This window comes from Desmodus rotundus, chromosome 2, assembly GCF_022682495.2.
Source record: "Desmodus rotundus isolate HL8 chromosome 2, HLdesRot8A.1, whole genome shotgun sequence".
NCBI classification, from domain to species: Eukaryota; Metazoa; Chordata; class Mammalia; order Chiroptera; family Phyllostomidae; genus Desmodus; species Desmodus rotundus.
Window position 1 is genome coordinate 159,945,172 of NC_071388.1, and position 17,257 is coordinate 159,962,428.

General features: G+C 43.3%; 1 protein-coding gene across 11 annotated transcripts in view; it reads left to right on the forward strand.

Moving 5' to 3' along the window:
* RAPGEF4 (Rap guanine nucleotide exchange factor 4) overlaps positions 1-12,405 on the forward strand; it is a 278,213-nt gene extending 265,808 nt beyond the window's left edge. For all 11 annotated transcript variants that reach the window (XM_024561474.3, XM_024561475.3, XM_045196251.3 and 8 more), the window contains 2 exons: positions 8,145-8,199; positions 11,147-12,405. In XM_024561474.3, coding sequence (XP_024417242.2) covers positions 8,145-8,199; positions 11,147-11,274 — 183 coding nt within the window. In that variant the 3' untranslated portion in view covers positions 11,275-12,405. The remainder of the gene's footprint in view (positions 1-8,144; positions 8,200-11,146) is intronic.
* Positions 12,406-17,257: the final 4,852 nt, after the last annotated feature.

The window sequence follows — 17,257 nt, forward strand, 5'->3', positions numbered from 1 at the left end:
TTACAGACCCAGCAGTGAGGAGAGAGGTCCTTTACACCCTGCTCTCAGAAAGAGTCCACTTTTACTTAAAGCTACTCAATGGCTATAATAGCAGTTCAGCTGCAATAACAGAAACCTAAATTCACAATGGCTTAGGCAAGGTGAGTGTATTTCCATCTGACTTTAAGCTTCAACCAGCATGGTAGCTCTCCTCCAGCAAGCAGTCAAGGTTCCAGTCTTCTTCTTGTTGGTTCCCCTTCCTCCCACGTGGTCCAAGGTGGCAGACCCACTCAGATCGCATTCCAGCCGAAGGGAAGGGGAAAGGGAAAAGGCAGAGACAAGCTTCTTCCCTGTAAGGATATGACCTGGAGTTGCACTCACTACTTGGCTCCATTTTACTGGCCAGAAATTTAGTCCCATGAAAGGGAAGGTAAAATATGTAGCCCTTATTTTGGGTATCCACGTGCCCCACTAAAAATCAGGGGGTTCTATTACTATGGCAGAGAAAGGGAGAAAGGACACAGAAAGAGTACTGTTAGTTCTCTGCTCCTGCAACTATAACTTTTATTTCATTTGGTAAATCATATCATGACAATGTTTAATTTTACAGCTGCCCTTCCATGAGCTAGGTGTTACTGGAAAATGAAATAGAATTTCAAAAAGATTTGATTATGGTTTTTTAAACCTGGCTTTGACCAACCTGGCACTTGTCAACTTTCCAACTCCTGCTCTCTATAAACTAGCCCACCCCTGCCCCCACGCCTCCACCACTACCACTTACAGCTCCCCCTAGGGGCTGCTGTTATTACTGTGTGTCTTCAGGAAGGAACCATCTCCCTTTGCAGGTTGGTGTTCACGCTGCTTCCCAGTCAATCATCAGCAAGGCCAGGGCGGTGAGCAGAGCTGGCAGCCTTTGTGGGGGTGGTAGTCTATATCCCCAGAAGGAGCCCTTGCCAGGGGCAAAAGTCACCAGGGTGGCCAGGAACACAGATGCCTTTTCTTGGTGGCAGCATTGTAGCCATAGCAAACTACCATGCCAACCCTCAGCATTTTTATTTTGAACCTCTTCACCCTTGAGGTATGATTTGAGGATTAGAGAATTTGTTGCATATTGGTGTTCAGGATTTATGAAGTATGAACAAAAGAGAATTCACACTCTGATCCTCATGCAAAAAAAAAAAGGCAGACATTCTTTTATTTGGGGGGAACATAAAGGAGTATTCAAAAAACTGTTTGAATAAAGCCCTTTGTAGCTTTCTATGGCATACATGAATATTTATAGCGTTTAGGAGGTAGACTCGCAGTGGATTAGAGGATAATGTGCTGGCCGGCTGCCACTACCCCAGGCTGCACAGAGCATGCTGATAGCCACAGTTGCTACTGTATTAGGAGGTTGGTTCTATTTCAGACGTACCCATATTTAGGTGTATGTATTTATGGACGTTATTTTAAGGTAGTCATTTTATTTGGAATGAGATGCATCAGGCAAAGTTCTGTACTTCTGGAAACATGAACAGAAGCTAATTCATGAAGGAAGAGAAACGTTTTGAATCTTTTAATTTTTGTAATGTGGGGGAAGGGAAAATTACCCCTTCCCTTCTTGATGCTTATGGCTGGTGGAATAAATAAAGTGACATGAGGCAAATTAACAGGAGGAGATCAAATTTAATGTACACATACGGGAATTCACATAAGCATGGAGAATTCCAAAGACAGTAAAGCAAAATAAGGTACATATATCATCCTGGACTAAGGAGAGAGAAGCAAGGGCCTGGGACTTCAAAGGGCACCAAAGCCATTCACAGGGACATGAAAAGAGTTCATGTTTAGTAAACAAATGTGTGTGGGGACAGAGAGAGGACTTTGGCCAAAGGGGCCTTGCCAGGTTCCTCCGTGTGTGTCATACCTCGTTCGGATTGAACTGTTCAGTTGCCTCCTGAACAACGTGAGTTTGAAACCGTGCAGGTCCACTTATATATGGATTTTTTTCCAATAAACATGCAGTCTGCCCTTCAAAGCCCCAGGTTTCCAGCAGCAGGTTCAACCAACTGCAGGTTAAAAAAGTATTTCTGATCTGCAGTCGGGATTCCGTGGATGTGGAGGGCCGGATGGATGCATTGTCCTACGTCATTTTATATAAGGAACCTGAGCATCCTTGGATTTCGGTATCAACGTGGGCCCTGGAAGCAATCCCTGGTGGATACCGCTGGACGACTGTAGTGAAGTTTTGGGGGAGTCAAAAGTTACACGCAGACTTTCTGCTGCACGGGGATCAGCATCCCAGACCCCCACGTGTTCAAGGGTCAACTATTGTTATCTATGGAGAGAGCTTCTTCCTGGAATGGGCTTTCCATCTTAAACTCTTTTAGGCAGTTAGAGGGAGGTTCTTCCTGAGTCTTCTGGGCCTTAAAATAATGCCCCAAAGATTCCTATTTTGGGGTGGCAAACTATGTTCCCCTTCATGCCATTATATAATTAGCAACAATGTGTTTTCTGCTACCCATAATATCATTACAAGATCATGGAGAGAGCACGGGGCCAATGCCACAAAGAGTCTCCAAGTACAAATCTGGATATTCAAGTCCACCTAATTCCCAGACCTTCCCAACACAATAGAAATCTGTAAGAGGACTTTGAGTGTTTACTTCTTCATATAAAATTCACAGACTGGGCTGAGTGCAGACTTTCCAAAGGGCATGTTTCAAAGCAATACCATATATGTAAAGTGTCCAGGCAGAGAACTTTGCTAGAAGGCATAAAGAAATCCCAAAAGTAGTCCTCAATCCCTAGGAGATTGTACACAGTTGAGATGATAAAACATAAAGACATGAAATATTAAAAATCAACAAAAATACAAAAACAAGTTCACAATGACAATAAAAAAGATGTCAAAGCACACAATGTAAGGAAAGCTGTATCAGAAGAAAATAAGACCATGTTAAATACAATAACGCAATATAGTCAGGTCCAGACGTGTTCTTGTGCACATCCATCCAGCCTCTCCCACTTCGTCTTCACTGTTCTCAGTCCAAGTTGGCCAAACCCACTGCTCTCTTTTCCTTCCCACCTCAGGGTATTGCAATAGCCATTACCTTTGTCTGAAATTGTCTTCCCCTCGTCCTCACCTGCCTCTCCTTCTCATCACTCAGGTCTCAGCTCATGTGTCCTCTCCTCTGAGTGGTCTTCCCTGACCCCCTTCAAACATTCCTCTACCCTCCATTCCCTGCACTTTCAGACAGATAACCTTGTCTTCCTAGCTGGTTTCACAGTCTGCGATGATCTCTGCTTGCCTCTTCATGGTTTGTCTCCCCCACTAGAATGTAAATGTCCTAGACCAAGTATCTCATCTGTTTTGTTCACTAATATCTCCAGCACCCAAAAAGGTGTTTGGCATAGCAAAGTATGCAGAAACTATTTATTGAATTAAAGAATAACCCAATCATATTCTAGTGTTGGATTTAGTGAGATAGGACAGTACACTAAAACATTTTTAAAGGATTTATGTAACAAAGATTTAATCGAAAAGTATTTTCTGTTTTATTAGGAAATTTGATTAAGCAGAACGTCCCAAGCGTTTTACATTACTGTTATTTTATGCGAGATGACTCCCTTAGCCATCTGTTGCTAACTGGACATTATTCTGTCTCTCCTTCTCCCTGTGGTGCTAATGACGTCTGTCCTTCAGGGTCCTTCCCCAAGGGCAGACGCGCACAACACTCTGCACGTGCCCGGAATGCCACGACCCATGGCCATCGCATGCACAGCACACCATCATGCATGTTACACACGTGTCTGTGTGTCACATACCTCTTGGGTAGTAAGGATCCACAGCCAGGGGACAGGGCCCAGCGTTCTTCCTCAATGTTGCAGTTGGTGAAGACTGGCTCAGCTCCTGGGCCTCTTCGTCTTTCATCTCTGGCCCTTACGTGCACTTAATTCTACTTAGTGGCTATCATGGGCACAATCTTCGTAGCGGAGAGACTGTATATTTCTAGATGCTGTTGTGGAAAAACCTTCCTGTCCTAAATATACGAAGGTCCGAGTGAAATGATCAGATGGTGTAAATGTGGAAACCACTGATGGAGATTCTAACTATATTTGAACTATATATATGGTGAACTATATATATATACATATTTGAACTATATATATATATATATATATATATATATATATATATATATATATATATCAGATGGTGTAAATGTGGAAATCATTGACAGAGATTCTAACTATATTTGATCGTAGGCCTATATACATAGGCCTATGATCAGGGGCAGAGTCAAATCAGTAGGGGCCGAAATAAGAAAAGAAAGGAAATCCGGCAAGCATTAAGAACAAAGGATGGCAAAGACCTCGAGGGAAAACAGAAGGAAGGAGAGAACTGTGGCGGGCAGGCATTTAGAAGAGGTGTGAAGTCGGCAAATGGATGCTGAGCCTGAGAGAGGAGGTGTGGGCAGCTGTCTGGGAGTGGGTGGCCCAGGGAGTGTAACCGTGCAAGGCAGCCTTGCCTGGACGACCTGCTGGTCTGAACTTGGAAAGACTGTGGGCTCTTTTCTTGTGGAGAGTCCTTCAGGGCCGTCCGATGAGCAGACCCTACAGCGGTGATTCTAATGGGGAGTGGGGGGACATCAGAATCAGTTCCGGTGTGGAGAGGGCGTTCACGCTGTCCTCTACACTGAGTCGGAGCGCCTTCTAAAGGAGCGCGTTCTCCTCGCGTTTACCCCTGAATTATAAATCGCTGTTTTAACAAGCCAGTTGCTAATGGGAGTATGTCATAAACCTCAGGTTTGCTGAGATGGGAAAAAAAGATGAGAAGATCTGCTTTGGAGCACTCGGGTACTTGCCCACTGGCATTGCAGGAAAGTTGCCTGGCCTGTTCTAGGCAGGGCAACCTGCTCCGGCAGGACCCCGGAGCCTAGGGTATAATTTTTGTCTTCATCCCTGCTGTGAAATTTGGATAATAAAGCCTAAATCACCTCAACCTTAGTTTCTGCCAACCTTGACTGAGAACACCAGTGAATTACATGGGAAGCTTAAGTCCGCAGAGGGATAGGAAGACTCTAACTACACAGCTTTTAGTGGAGATAAACGCAACAACTTCTATGTTGGCCCAAGAAATAAGCTGCACATGTACAGAGGAGGAAGCTGAGTCCAAACAGCAGCACGGTGACGTCAGAGGAGAGCTTTCATTCACTGTTAGCTCAACAGATGTCAGTGATGGGACCTTTTAATGGTGGGCTCAGCTATGTAGCTTTGTCTAGATCAAAGAAGGAAAAAAATAACCTTCGGCACTCTGGGATGTGCTTAGTCTGGGGCGCCACACTAGAGACTGTCCAGAAGAGACCCAAAACTTTCTTATGAAAAACTGTGAAAGAAGTTGTCAATATTTAGGCTGACCAGGAAAGATTTGGGTGTAGGGAGATGTCCATGAGAGTTGCCTTCAAGTATTCGAAGGACTATCCTGTTAAAAAAGGAGCTAAATGTGTTTGTTGGAGCTCCTGAGCTCAGAACTAGAATCAGCGGGTGAAAAGCAAAGGGAGAAAAAGAAATGTTGACTCAATAAAGAAATCTGTAGTAATCGGAAAAGTATTAAAAAATGAGAGGGACTTTCCTTAGAGGGTCAGCCTTCCTTAGAGTTCCTCTGTGCATTTAAACAGTGGGAAGCCCTTGGTTGCAGGCAAGTTATAAAAGTCATATGTGCCGCGGAGACAGTTGAAGAAGGGGACTTTGAGGTCTCCTTCAGCCTCCCAGGAATGTGCCTTCTAGTTAGTTGAGTGTAGTTGTCAGTAGCATATTAAATACTGCAGGTGTCAGGAGGGCAAAGAGGGCAGAGTCAGAAGATCAAGTGAACCCTTGTCTGGCCTTGTGCCAGCATTCCGTGACTAGGCATGGGCCAGCCAGGCTCGTGGGCTCACACCCTGCTTCTGAGGGTTCACGTGTCACAGCACGCGGTGCGGGCCTCACAAAGAAAAGGAATGGACCTTGCGGCAAAACCAGGTTTAGACTTCAGAGTTATCTCTGAGTACAATTAAAAAGAATACGTCAAAATTAAAACTATTGTGAAAATTAATCAAAGATTTAGAAAGGTAGAATGAACTCCAGAGCTGGAAATTACTGATTTAAACCATTATTCTCACATTTTAAACTACATAATGAGCTAAAAATTATGAAGCTTCTGAGTACAGCTATAAAGAGTCATCTAAAACTAAAGTCAGAATGAAATGTTTTAGCTTTCAAAACTAAAAAGCAGAACAATTACTCCCTACAAAAATGGTATAGGAAGAGGGTTCTGACCCCTGCTAATTGTTTTATTATTCTTCAGAGAGGCATACTGGCAGCATTTCCCAGGGTTTCCAGTAATTACACTCCATTCAACATCTGAATTACAATAATTCTACATGGAATATACTTGTGGCCTTTAGATGCAAAGCCTTTAGAGAAGTGAAAAAACAACTTAAAGTAAATTAGCAGGAAAATTATCATAGTTACTGTTTATTTCAGGGTTCCATATATCAGAGGCTAATTATACATTGTACGCTACAGTTTCTTGGAGGTATTTGTAATATATTTCTCGTGCTGTTCAACAGACATGCTGGTTTTTAGGATCCTTTATGAAAGTGAAGTTCAGAGTTTTCCAGTTGCCTCTTTGTGTATGAGAAGTCATCCAATGCAGATACGTGTCACTCAGCGCCTGCCAGTCCTTGAAGCTGGAGTGTTCAGTGAAGTATTATGAATGTCCACATACATGTGTTTCTAAAGCTTTGGCGCTGCTAGGGATTTTTGTCCTGCCAAATTAGTTGGGTTGTTTTTTTTTAATACTACATAAGCTTTCTCAAAGTCATTTTCTGTACTTTGGCAAGCCAAGGGTGCATGAAAGAAGATAGCAAGGAATGGAATTACATAGCCACTCCGAGATTAGAAAGTCTCATTTCTGGACTGGAGCCTTATCAATGTTCTCGTAGTGTTAGAATTAATCCACCATGTCTGCAGGACCCCCTTTAGAATGTGAGCGGCAGCGGGGCTCTGAGACCGTGCGCAGAGGCTGGGGGCCCAGCGAGTCTTCAGATACCGTGAGCAAGAGATGGATGTCCTGGCCAAGAAATGGTGCTTAGCTCTCACCGATGTTTTTCCTCGTGTTTCTGTCCCTTCTTTTTTTTCTCCTTTCTCCTTTTGTTTTTAACTAAGTCAAATAAAGTACAAAAGATTTCCTAATAAGTCTTTATGTCAACAAAATTTTACAAAGAAGTTAAGGCTCCTGAATTGCAAAATTAACAAAGGCTAACTAAATTATGATCCATCCGTATTCTTAAATACCTACTCATTTTTTTAAAATGTTTTAAAATGAAGAGTATCGAAAATAGTCGCAATGCCATGTGAAAAATTCAAATTAAAACAGAAGTGCATATGTCTTCAATTTTTTGAAAAATATGCTGTTATAGATTTAGTTTTAAAGTACTGGAAACAAATGTACCAAAATATCAGTGAGGTTCCCCAGTGCAGTGATATTCTGAGTGGTTTTTACTCGGCTGTTACCATTTTCTCTATTTTTTGATTTTTTAAAATGTACATGTGTTGTTAGTGTTATAACCAGAGAGGAAGAAGGAGGAAGGGAGGGAAATTAACATTAAAACACACACTTTTGCTGGAAATTAGAGAGGTAAGCAATACGTAGCATGTAGAAAAATATACAAGTAGAATATTTTGACTATGACTGTTCAGTCAATTTGATCTAACACCTCATTACTGAGTCCTCTGTGTGGAGGAACTTAACTAGCTAACCCTTCTCCAAATCCAGGATAGTTACAAATTCTCTGAACAAATTCACAATGACTTCCAAAAGGCGAGAGCTCGTCCTCAGGAGTAAGGTGGCCTCAGGAACAGCAGACTGCTTTTTCTGAGCTGAGGAACAAACGGATGACAGAGTGGCATCACGCCACCAGTCCTCCGCCCCTGAGAGGGGCCTCATCTGCGTGTCTGTGGCTCCTCTGTCCAGTGATTACACAGGTTGGACCTCAGCCGGTTGCCTCCAGAGAGTGAGCACCTCAGAACAGGCTGTTTTACGTGGTCCCAGGTATTGCCGAAATTAATAATGGTTTGTTTTCCGTCCTGGATTATACACTAAGCTTGCTTGCATTTCAATCTTTTCTCTTTATTCTTTTTAGCGCATGATTGCAAATACTGCCAGAACAGTGAGATACTGCAGAAGCCAACCTTTCAGTAAGTTCATTGCTGTGACATGGATGGATGGGGGTCGGGTCCTTTTTAAATGGGGCTATGAGACATTGTAGAAGCCTGGACAATATTTGATTGTGTCAGAGACACGTTGGACCATGAAATCCGTGGGATCAAGAGCCTGAGTTTCAGGATTTTCTAGTTGTTAAACTAGAAAATAGCCATAGGAATATTACTTTATGAATGAACTTAAAGAGAATTCATTTGCTCTTCCCATTGTGGCCAGAGACAACTAAAGCATGATTGCCAACAAATCCTGCCTCAAACCAACTCTCCTTATGACTCACTGCTTGGTGTTGAGAAACTCACATCAGCTCTTGATGGTGCCGGTCTGTCGTTTATAAACTGGGAAAGATAATATGTATTGTTTCTTGCTGTGTTGCAAGAACCCATTCATGGGTATAGCACATTTGTAAACTGTTCCACAGCAGGAATTCATATTATATTTCTAATATTCCCAGGTGAATTTAAGGGGCTCTTCTTAAATCAGAATATATAACAGAATAACTGGTGTAGCACAATGCTTTAATATGAAACTATTGCTAATAATAAACAGCAATTTTGACCTGTTTGGAGTTCAATTGCATCATAGCGCCAGATCAGCATGCCAACCAGTGCTGCTGTCTCCTCTGGGCTGGGATTTGGGGCAGGGGGTGAGGCTTTGGCTCCCTCAAATGGGGCCGGGGGTGAGCAGGTGGCCCCTGTAAAGTTTTTTGCTGGCTTCATTGTATGAGTCACTTGAAGTCACTTGGCTCACTAGCTCAGCACGGTGATTTGACGCAAACACGACTGTGAGGCTGCCAGGACCGTCCCACCACTACGCCCATTGCTAGGAGACTAAAGAGCTCTCGCTTTGCTAACCAGAGCTCTGAGCGTCAGACTGGCCAAGGTGAAGGCTTGCTAACAAGGGATGCCAGGAATTGCTGACTGTTCATTTTTTTAAATGTGCAGCAGAAAGAATCCAGGAAAAATGATCTTGATTTGGGGAGCAAGTAGACCTTTCAAAAATTGACTGAAATGGTTGTACCTTCTCATCCTTGCAAAGTGGAAATAGTCTTGCCCGTTGTCAACCGCTCCCATGTGGCTTCTGCCAGAGCTCAAGTGTGTCTCATACCTCCTCATCTGGAAGCTCACTGTGTGTATAAAGACTTGGTCGTTAAGCAGTTAGATGAGTGAATAGGAGAATATATAATTGGCGCCAGCCTACAAGGGTTTGTCATCTAGAATCCATGGGCCTTTGAAGTGGGGTCAGGGCAAGGGGGGGCAGTCCAAGAAATTCCTGGAATCATTTGCAAAATTTTGTGTGCTGAAGAGGGTTCATAACCTTGAGAAGGGTCTCGATGAGGTTCAAGAATGAAAGAACCACAATAAAATGGATTTTGTTCCATAAGCCTCTTTGGAAGTAAACCCCCATCTGCCTACATTTTCTTCTAGAGTTCTGGGGGTGGGGGGGATTTTTATAAATATATGTAACTCTCCACTGAATTTGTTGAAGTTATCAGTAACTGCTGGTAAACAACAGCTGCTCAGCTCTGAAGTCAACAATCTATAGATAAAGCTATAGGAATAGATTCATAAACATTGTGGGAATATGTACAATGTAATTACAGTACATTGTACATGTGGAGTACACTGCCAGTGAGAAGCGAGGAAATTAAACACTGTGGTATTATTTATATGTGATAATTATACTGATGAGTTTCTTCTTAGAGCGAGTAGGGGCCTTTGTATCTTCTCTCTGCTTCTCTGTGTTCAGACCTGCAGTACTCCCCTTCAGCCCCTAGGCAGATGGCATTCGGATTGTCTTTGGGAGTGGCGTGGGCCTCTAAGAAGAGCATTTGGACTGCAGAGCCCTGCGCTGTGGCAGAAAGGACTCTGGTCTGAGTCCAGACTCTGGATTGGCCACTCCTGGTGTCCCACTGCTGGATAAGAGCCCCGCGCCAGTGATGCACGGGGTGGAGGTGGCCCAAGGACCCCAGGAGAAGTGTTGGGTCTATACTGAGCATTTTTTAACCTTTCATTTTAAAATAATGGTACCATTTAATAATTGAGAGAATCCCCAAGGAAGAAATTGAGATTTTTCATATCACTAAGAAAAGAGGAAAAATCTGGCAACTCGGGCTGCAGATGCAGATGAGTGGCCACTTCCGGAGGGACCTGTGTGTGTAGTTTGCCGCTGTCACACGCAGCCTTCCTCACTCCTGTGCATGCCCCGTGTGGGGCTGGAAGCCTTTGCGTCTTCTTTCAGCCTGGTTTTAGGGGAACCAGTCAATCAGAGAGCCCTGTTGCTCATATGTGTGGGGATGAGTGAGGATAGAAGGGTAGCTGGGGTTTCAGAATAAGTTATGTCAGAGAATCAAAGGTCTAGCAGAAGCCATGACTCCAACGCGTGGGTTGGGTTTGCCCCTGAATTTGGACGTCTCTAGGAACGCACAGCCCATGCGACAGTGCTGCGTGTTGTCTGCAGGTCACAAGGGGGGCTGGGCGTGCTAGTGTCACTGGCTTGCTTCGGGTTGGCCCGGGTTTTAAGTGCTTTTGGTAGGAGCTAGTGACAATGGTCTTTTGTCCTTAGTCCACATGTGGGTCAGAGGGGCAGAGGTCAGAGTATGAGACACAGGTGGGATGGTATGGGAAACAATTTTGATGTATAACCAGGGACTGTCAGGTGATGCTTTCACTTCTTTTTTAGTGACATTTTTTTTTACAACATGCAATGCAAAGGAAAATGATCAGAATAGGTGATTCCAGGGAAGAAAAGGGTGAGAGGGAGGAGATGGGCCATCCAAGTGGAAACATTTCAATGAATATGGTGTTGTTGAAAGGTCTTGACAGAACCCAGCAATCCAAGATAAACGTAATGAGCAGCTGGAGAGAACAAAGCTGTATCTTATAGGAATATATTATGCAATGCCAAGCCTTCTCTTTCCCACAGATCTTGACGCAGCTCAAGCTAATAAGAACCATCAGGATGTCCGGAGTTATGTGCGGCAATTAAATGTGATTGACAACCAGAGAACTTTATCCCAGTTGTCACACCGATTAGAACCTCGCCGGCCATAGACATTTAAAGTGTCCAGAACAATGGTTTGCCTTCAGCCCACAATCTTTCAGGAATGGCACTTATGCTACCACTGACTGCATTGTCACTAGAGAATTCTACAACACAAGCAAAAACACACCTGAGACATCTCGGGGCTGCACTCAGCTTACCAGCGTCACGACAAGAGAAGAAATCCCTTGGTTTGCATAATGCTTGCACTCCCTAGCTTAGGAACCCCCATTCGCAGACACCCAGTTTCATTTCCGACTGTGCCGTCATCTTCGCCGAAACAGAAGATAAGACCCACGTGAAGAGTTTGGTAGAAATACCATCGTCAAGAGAACTATCAAACCCTTGGCATTTTTTCTAAGACCGTTTACAGGGTGAGATGTGCAAGGGATTTATTTGAGTACATCACTGGTCATATAGTTCCATAATTTTTAACTTAACATCTTGATTTGGAGCATGAGGTGTTTGGAAGGTGTCGAGGAATCAGTATAAATCCACATCATAGGTTGTTTTCTTCCATCTTTAGGGTCTCACCTCGGAGGTGTTGAACCAGACCATATTATTATGAAACATTATGGCTATTTAGGTAATTTAGGGAGGACCAGTCTATAATTTCTAAATGATATATAGGATAATATTTATGTTTACAATGTAACTTTTTTAAACTCACAAATCAGGATTACATATATAAGAATTCCACTAAGAAACTCCAAGGTTCTTAAAATTGCCAGCATTAAGATAAAAAAAAATTTCAGAAGAGCACAATATGCACAGAACATTTTCCAAAATTAAATATTTTCCTGGGCATTAAACACCTTTACTATTGGCTAATTATTGTTACTGATTAAAAGAATATTTTCTGGACTTAAATGTTATTACAAATATCTTAATTTTCAGCGATTGTTTTGCACTTTCAAATAGATTGTAAATAGTTCATTCAATCAATGGTATAGAGTTATTTATTTGCTACATAATAGCTATTGTGCCAAATAATTACTTTTTATTTATTTGATGTAGTGTGTGATTTGGGGTACATTTTTTCTGGTGTCACAGTTAGGCTGCATCTAGTGTGCGGACTTGTCGTGTGTATATCTCCTGTAAATAACAGCTAGTGTCTTCATTAAATACAACTGTCAACGAGAGGTGGTTGTGTTCCTCGATTCCTCAAATATGGGAGATACAACTGCTTGGTATAGTGGGGTCCTGGCTTTTTAAAATCCACATAAAATTCACATACTATAAAAGTCACCTTTTTAAAGGGTACAGTTCGGTGGGTGTTGGTATATTCACAAGGTTATCCAACCACCATTACATTCTAATTCCAGAGCTCTCCTCATTCCTAAAGGAAATCTCGCACCATTGGTGGTCATTCCTCATGCCTCATGCTCTTCTCCTCCCAGTCCCTGGAAGCCACTCATCTGGACATGGTTTTAAATAAATGGAATCATAGGTGTAGCCTTTTGCATCTGATTTCTTTTACTTAGCACACGCTTTCAAGTTCACGCATGTTAGTGCGTGTATAAGCACTTCATTACTTTTTATAGCTGAATAATAATATTCCTTGCACGGGTACACCACATGCCATTTGTCCATTCACTGGTTGGACACTTAGGCTGCTCCTGCTTTTCAGCGATTAGGAATATTCCTGGTATGGACGGGCACTGGGTGTTAAAGCAGCCTGGGGAGGGGCCTCATCCGATTTCTCAGTGACGTAAGCACTTAGTAAGTATTTGATGAAGAGATCTCCAAAATTCTTTAAATTCCAGACATCTCTACTTTTTAATGTCCGCACTTGCCGCAGTGTGTTCCAAGCTATACTAATCTCACAAATTCACATGCCCTTTATCCAAAAGCTGACACACAACTGCAAAGCAAGAACCGTAACCCACACAGTATCTTCAAATAAACCTGGGACCCACCGTGTCCTTGCCCCATTCCCAGAAATAATTCTTCCTCTCCGTGAATGTGTTAAAGGCTCCGAGAAGTCCCGCTGCAGTCCTTCTGCCCACCCCACAGCCAAGCCCCCTTGGAGAAATGCTGGAGCAGGCCAACGCCGTTCTGCGCCCACCACACAGTAGCCAGGGAGGTCCTAGGGAGCGGCGACGTTGTTCCACACAGTGTCATGCCTCCTACCCCACGTAGAGCACGGTGCTTGGAATTTACTAGAGAAAAAACAAAGGTCCCTGAGTAGGTTTGCTTGAAGTCATTATTGTTCAGCATTTCATTGCCTCATAGGCCTCAGTACCAGCTGTAAGGTTTTCATTTACATGTTTTCCTTCTCTAGGTCATTTTTAAAGAAGACAAATAATACCAAAAGCCTAGCCCTTGGGCCTCCTTGCACTTCTTTTGCTCTTCTTTACTCCTACCTTACTTAAAGCTGGCCTCCTATGTCTGGCAGCTCCTTTCCCCCAGTTCTGTGACCCCTTATATATGACCTTATTTTAATTTGGTTTCCACATTATTCAAAGTTAATACATATTCTCCCACATATATTCTCCTTGGTCTTCCAAGTGAGAATAACTGTTGCTGCACTTAATAAAGATAAGAGATTTTTAATTACATCTGTCTTCCTTGAAAATGCATTAAACTCCATTATTCAAGGTAGCAATGGCTAAGTGAAATGGCTTTAGAATTCACACTCTAAAAATGGGGAAGAGTAGCCAAGCAACCCTTCCTGAAGCAGGAGCTGCAGTTAATATTTTCAAACTTGCAAACAAGCCAAAAGAAAATGAGATGCCCACAGGGTCACAAGAAGGATAATGAGGTTTGCAGAAGACATGAAAAAGAAGAAAGAATGTTTTTACCGAAGGCGCCAGTAAAAAATTATACATTTAAGTGTTTAACATACCTGCTTAGCAAGGTCACTGGTACAGTGTACAGGAGCCAAGCTTTTTCAGCAATTTTTGAATACCATGCAGGTAAAACAGATTTCTTCTTGAATTCAATGGCATTTTCTGTGAAATATGAAAGCAGATCAATGACTACCAGTGTGAGAAAATTAAAAGAAGTGTCATTCTGGTTTAAAATTGTGCTTATAATTGTTTTTAATCAGGATAGAATATATAGTGTGGTAAAAGTGAACTGCTACCTCGAATATCTTTTTTTTTTTTTTACTCTCAGTCTAAAATGTATTACGCCTCTTGTTTCAGAGTAATCTTAATTTTCTCTATTTGTCCTACACAGAGAAGAGTGTGATGAGTCGGTCACAGCATCCCTGCCTTATTGTTTTAAGATTTCATTTATCTATTTTTAGACAGAGGGGAAGGGAGGGAAAAAGAGAGGAAGAGAAACATCAATGTGTGGTTGCCTGTCACACGTCCCCTTCTGGGGACCTGGCCCACAACCCAGGCATGTGCCCTGACTGGGAACCAGCGACCCTTTGGTTCATAGGCCGACGCTCAGTCCACTGAGCCACATCAGCATCTGCCTATAAGCTGGAGAAGGACCTTTAACTTAACTATTATTTGTCATCTTTCTATTCATTCATTCATTCATTCACTCATTCATTAGCAAATAATGTTTGAGGAGCTTGCTGAATGCCAGGCCCTCTATAAGCTCAGGATTCAATGATGAGGAAAATTAGAGGGTCCCTATTCTCCTGGAGCTTATCATCCAGTGGGAGAGACAGAAGATTAACCCAATAATCACACTCAGAATAAATATAAAAACATTTCCAAAGGAGGATATGGTATTGCAAGAATATGTAACAAGAGGATGTAACCTGATCTGAGTGAGGAATGGTTTCCTGTGAAGTGACAGTTGACCTGAACTGGGAAGGATGGAAATGCTAACTCAGCAGGGAGGAGAAGAACATGTTCTAAGCAGGAAATAACCTTGACAGTGTGAAGGATGGAAGCTCACTGTGGCAGAGCAGAGAGAACTGGACAAGCATGCTCCAAGATGTGCTGGAGACCTAAGACTGGCTCAGAGCACTCGAGGTCTTGCAGGCCTTTTAAAGGAGCGTCGTCTTTTACCCAAGAGCAGTGGGAGGCCATCGAAGTCTTTGAGGCAGGGTGCTGCACTTCTAATGGTAGCCCTTGGAGAGCAAGGTCATCGCTTTATTTTTGTTTGTTTTGTATTCCTGGGGTTTTTTTTAATGATGCATTTTTTAAATTTTATTTTTAATTATAGTTGACACACACTATTATATTGGTTTCAGGTATACACCCTAGTGATTCAACATTTTTATATACCTTAGCAAACAAGTGCCACAATGAGTCTAGTAACCATCTGTCACCCTACATAGTTAGTACGATGCTCCCTATGCCGTGCATTACATCCCAGTGAGGCTGTCGCTCCATGACACCACACAGCAGATGACACATGATGTCGTCCCTGATTCCTTAATCACTTTATTACGCAGGCTCAGAGGTCGGACAGAGGAAATTGTGGATGATATTAAAAGGTGTGTGTAATGAAAATATTAAAAGTGGTGGACCCAGCTACCCACGTGGAGCCAAGCCCCCCTCCTCCTCCCGACTTAGTCTGTGCTGGGCCACTTGTTAATGTTTTGTTGTGCAAAAATGTACTCACCATAGAATTTACTGTTTTAACCATGTTCTGTACAGGCCAGGGGCGTAAAGTACAATTGCATCGTGATGTGACCACCACCGCCCATCTCCCGAACTTTGCATCCTCCCAAACGGAAACGCCTTGTTATACAATGGCTCTCACTTCTGCCTCCCGCAGCCCCCAGCTTGCAGCCCGCAGACCTTGGAGGTTGCTGCGTGTGAGTGGAATCACACTACATTTGTCCCTTTGTTTCGCATGATGTTCTCAAGGTTTACCCACGTTGTAGCATGCGTCAGAATTTTCTTCCTTTTTAAGGCTGAAAATATATACCATGTTTTGTTTATCCGTTCATCCATTACTAATTTGTTTCCCCCTTTGGCATTGTGAATAGCAGCGCTGTGAGCATGGGTGTACAAATACCTGTGCAGGTCCCAGCTTTCAATTCTTTGGATATGTACCTAGAAAGGGGATTGCTGAATTTTATGGTAATTCTATATCTAGTTCCTCGAGGAGCTGCCACACTGTCTTCCACAGTTGCTGTACCATTTTATGGGCTACATGTGACACAGCCCATGCTTACCTATGTCATCCCCTTGGAGACTGAGGGTGCCAAGGTATGGCATGGCTGCTGCAAAAAGCAGTGGCTAGGGGACCCAGGCTTGGTGTATGGATGTCCAGGCAGGGAGTAGAAAGTCTGCTTTTGCCTCTGCGCCCTCCTTTAAGCCATGATGGCTCCACAAGGCAGTCACAGCCCTAGAACATTGGTCTGTCCTTGCTGCTCTGTTGGTTAATGTGTCAAACTACTGTTGCCCGTTGCCTGCCACTTAAGGATGGGAGAACAGAAGGAAATGTTACTAATCCCAAGAGAACAATGGCCTGGGAACAGGAAAGCCCCTGCCTGGCCATTGCCTATGCTCATCTGGCAGCCAGGGAAGGTCAAGGATGATGCAACAGGAGGCCAGGCTCTTTGTTCTTGGGCAATTGAAATTTGGAAAGATGGGGGCCAAAGCTGTGCTATAAATAGAAGTGAACACAAGGCATTGGAGCTCCTGGGTGCAGACATGGGAGCAACCCCAGACTTGAGGAATAAGGAGAGGCTGAGGCCAGCACATGTGAGAGCTGCCCGATTCTGCAATAGTTCTCTTCCCTCAGCACCGGCAGGAAGGGTTCAGACTCTTCCTAGGCCAGGAAATTCAAGAGGAGTGGAATTCTACAACACGAGGACCAAGAGAATAATTGAAGAAAAAGTTGGCATAAAAGTCTTCAGAACAGGTTTTCGCAGCCCCTGTGAATAAAAGTGGATTAGAAGATGCTCATGAGGTCTCCACCACTTAACGAGAGGCAGGGGCAAGAGTCTCTAGCGTGATAACAACAGGGACCAGACAGGAACGGAGGATTGATGGTGCCAGTAAGAGTCCTAAAATGTGCGTGCAGCGGAGGAGGTTTAGTCTCCCCAGGAAGGAGAAGGGCTCGAGGCGAGGA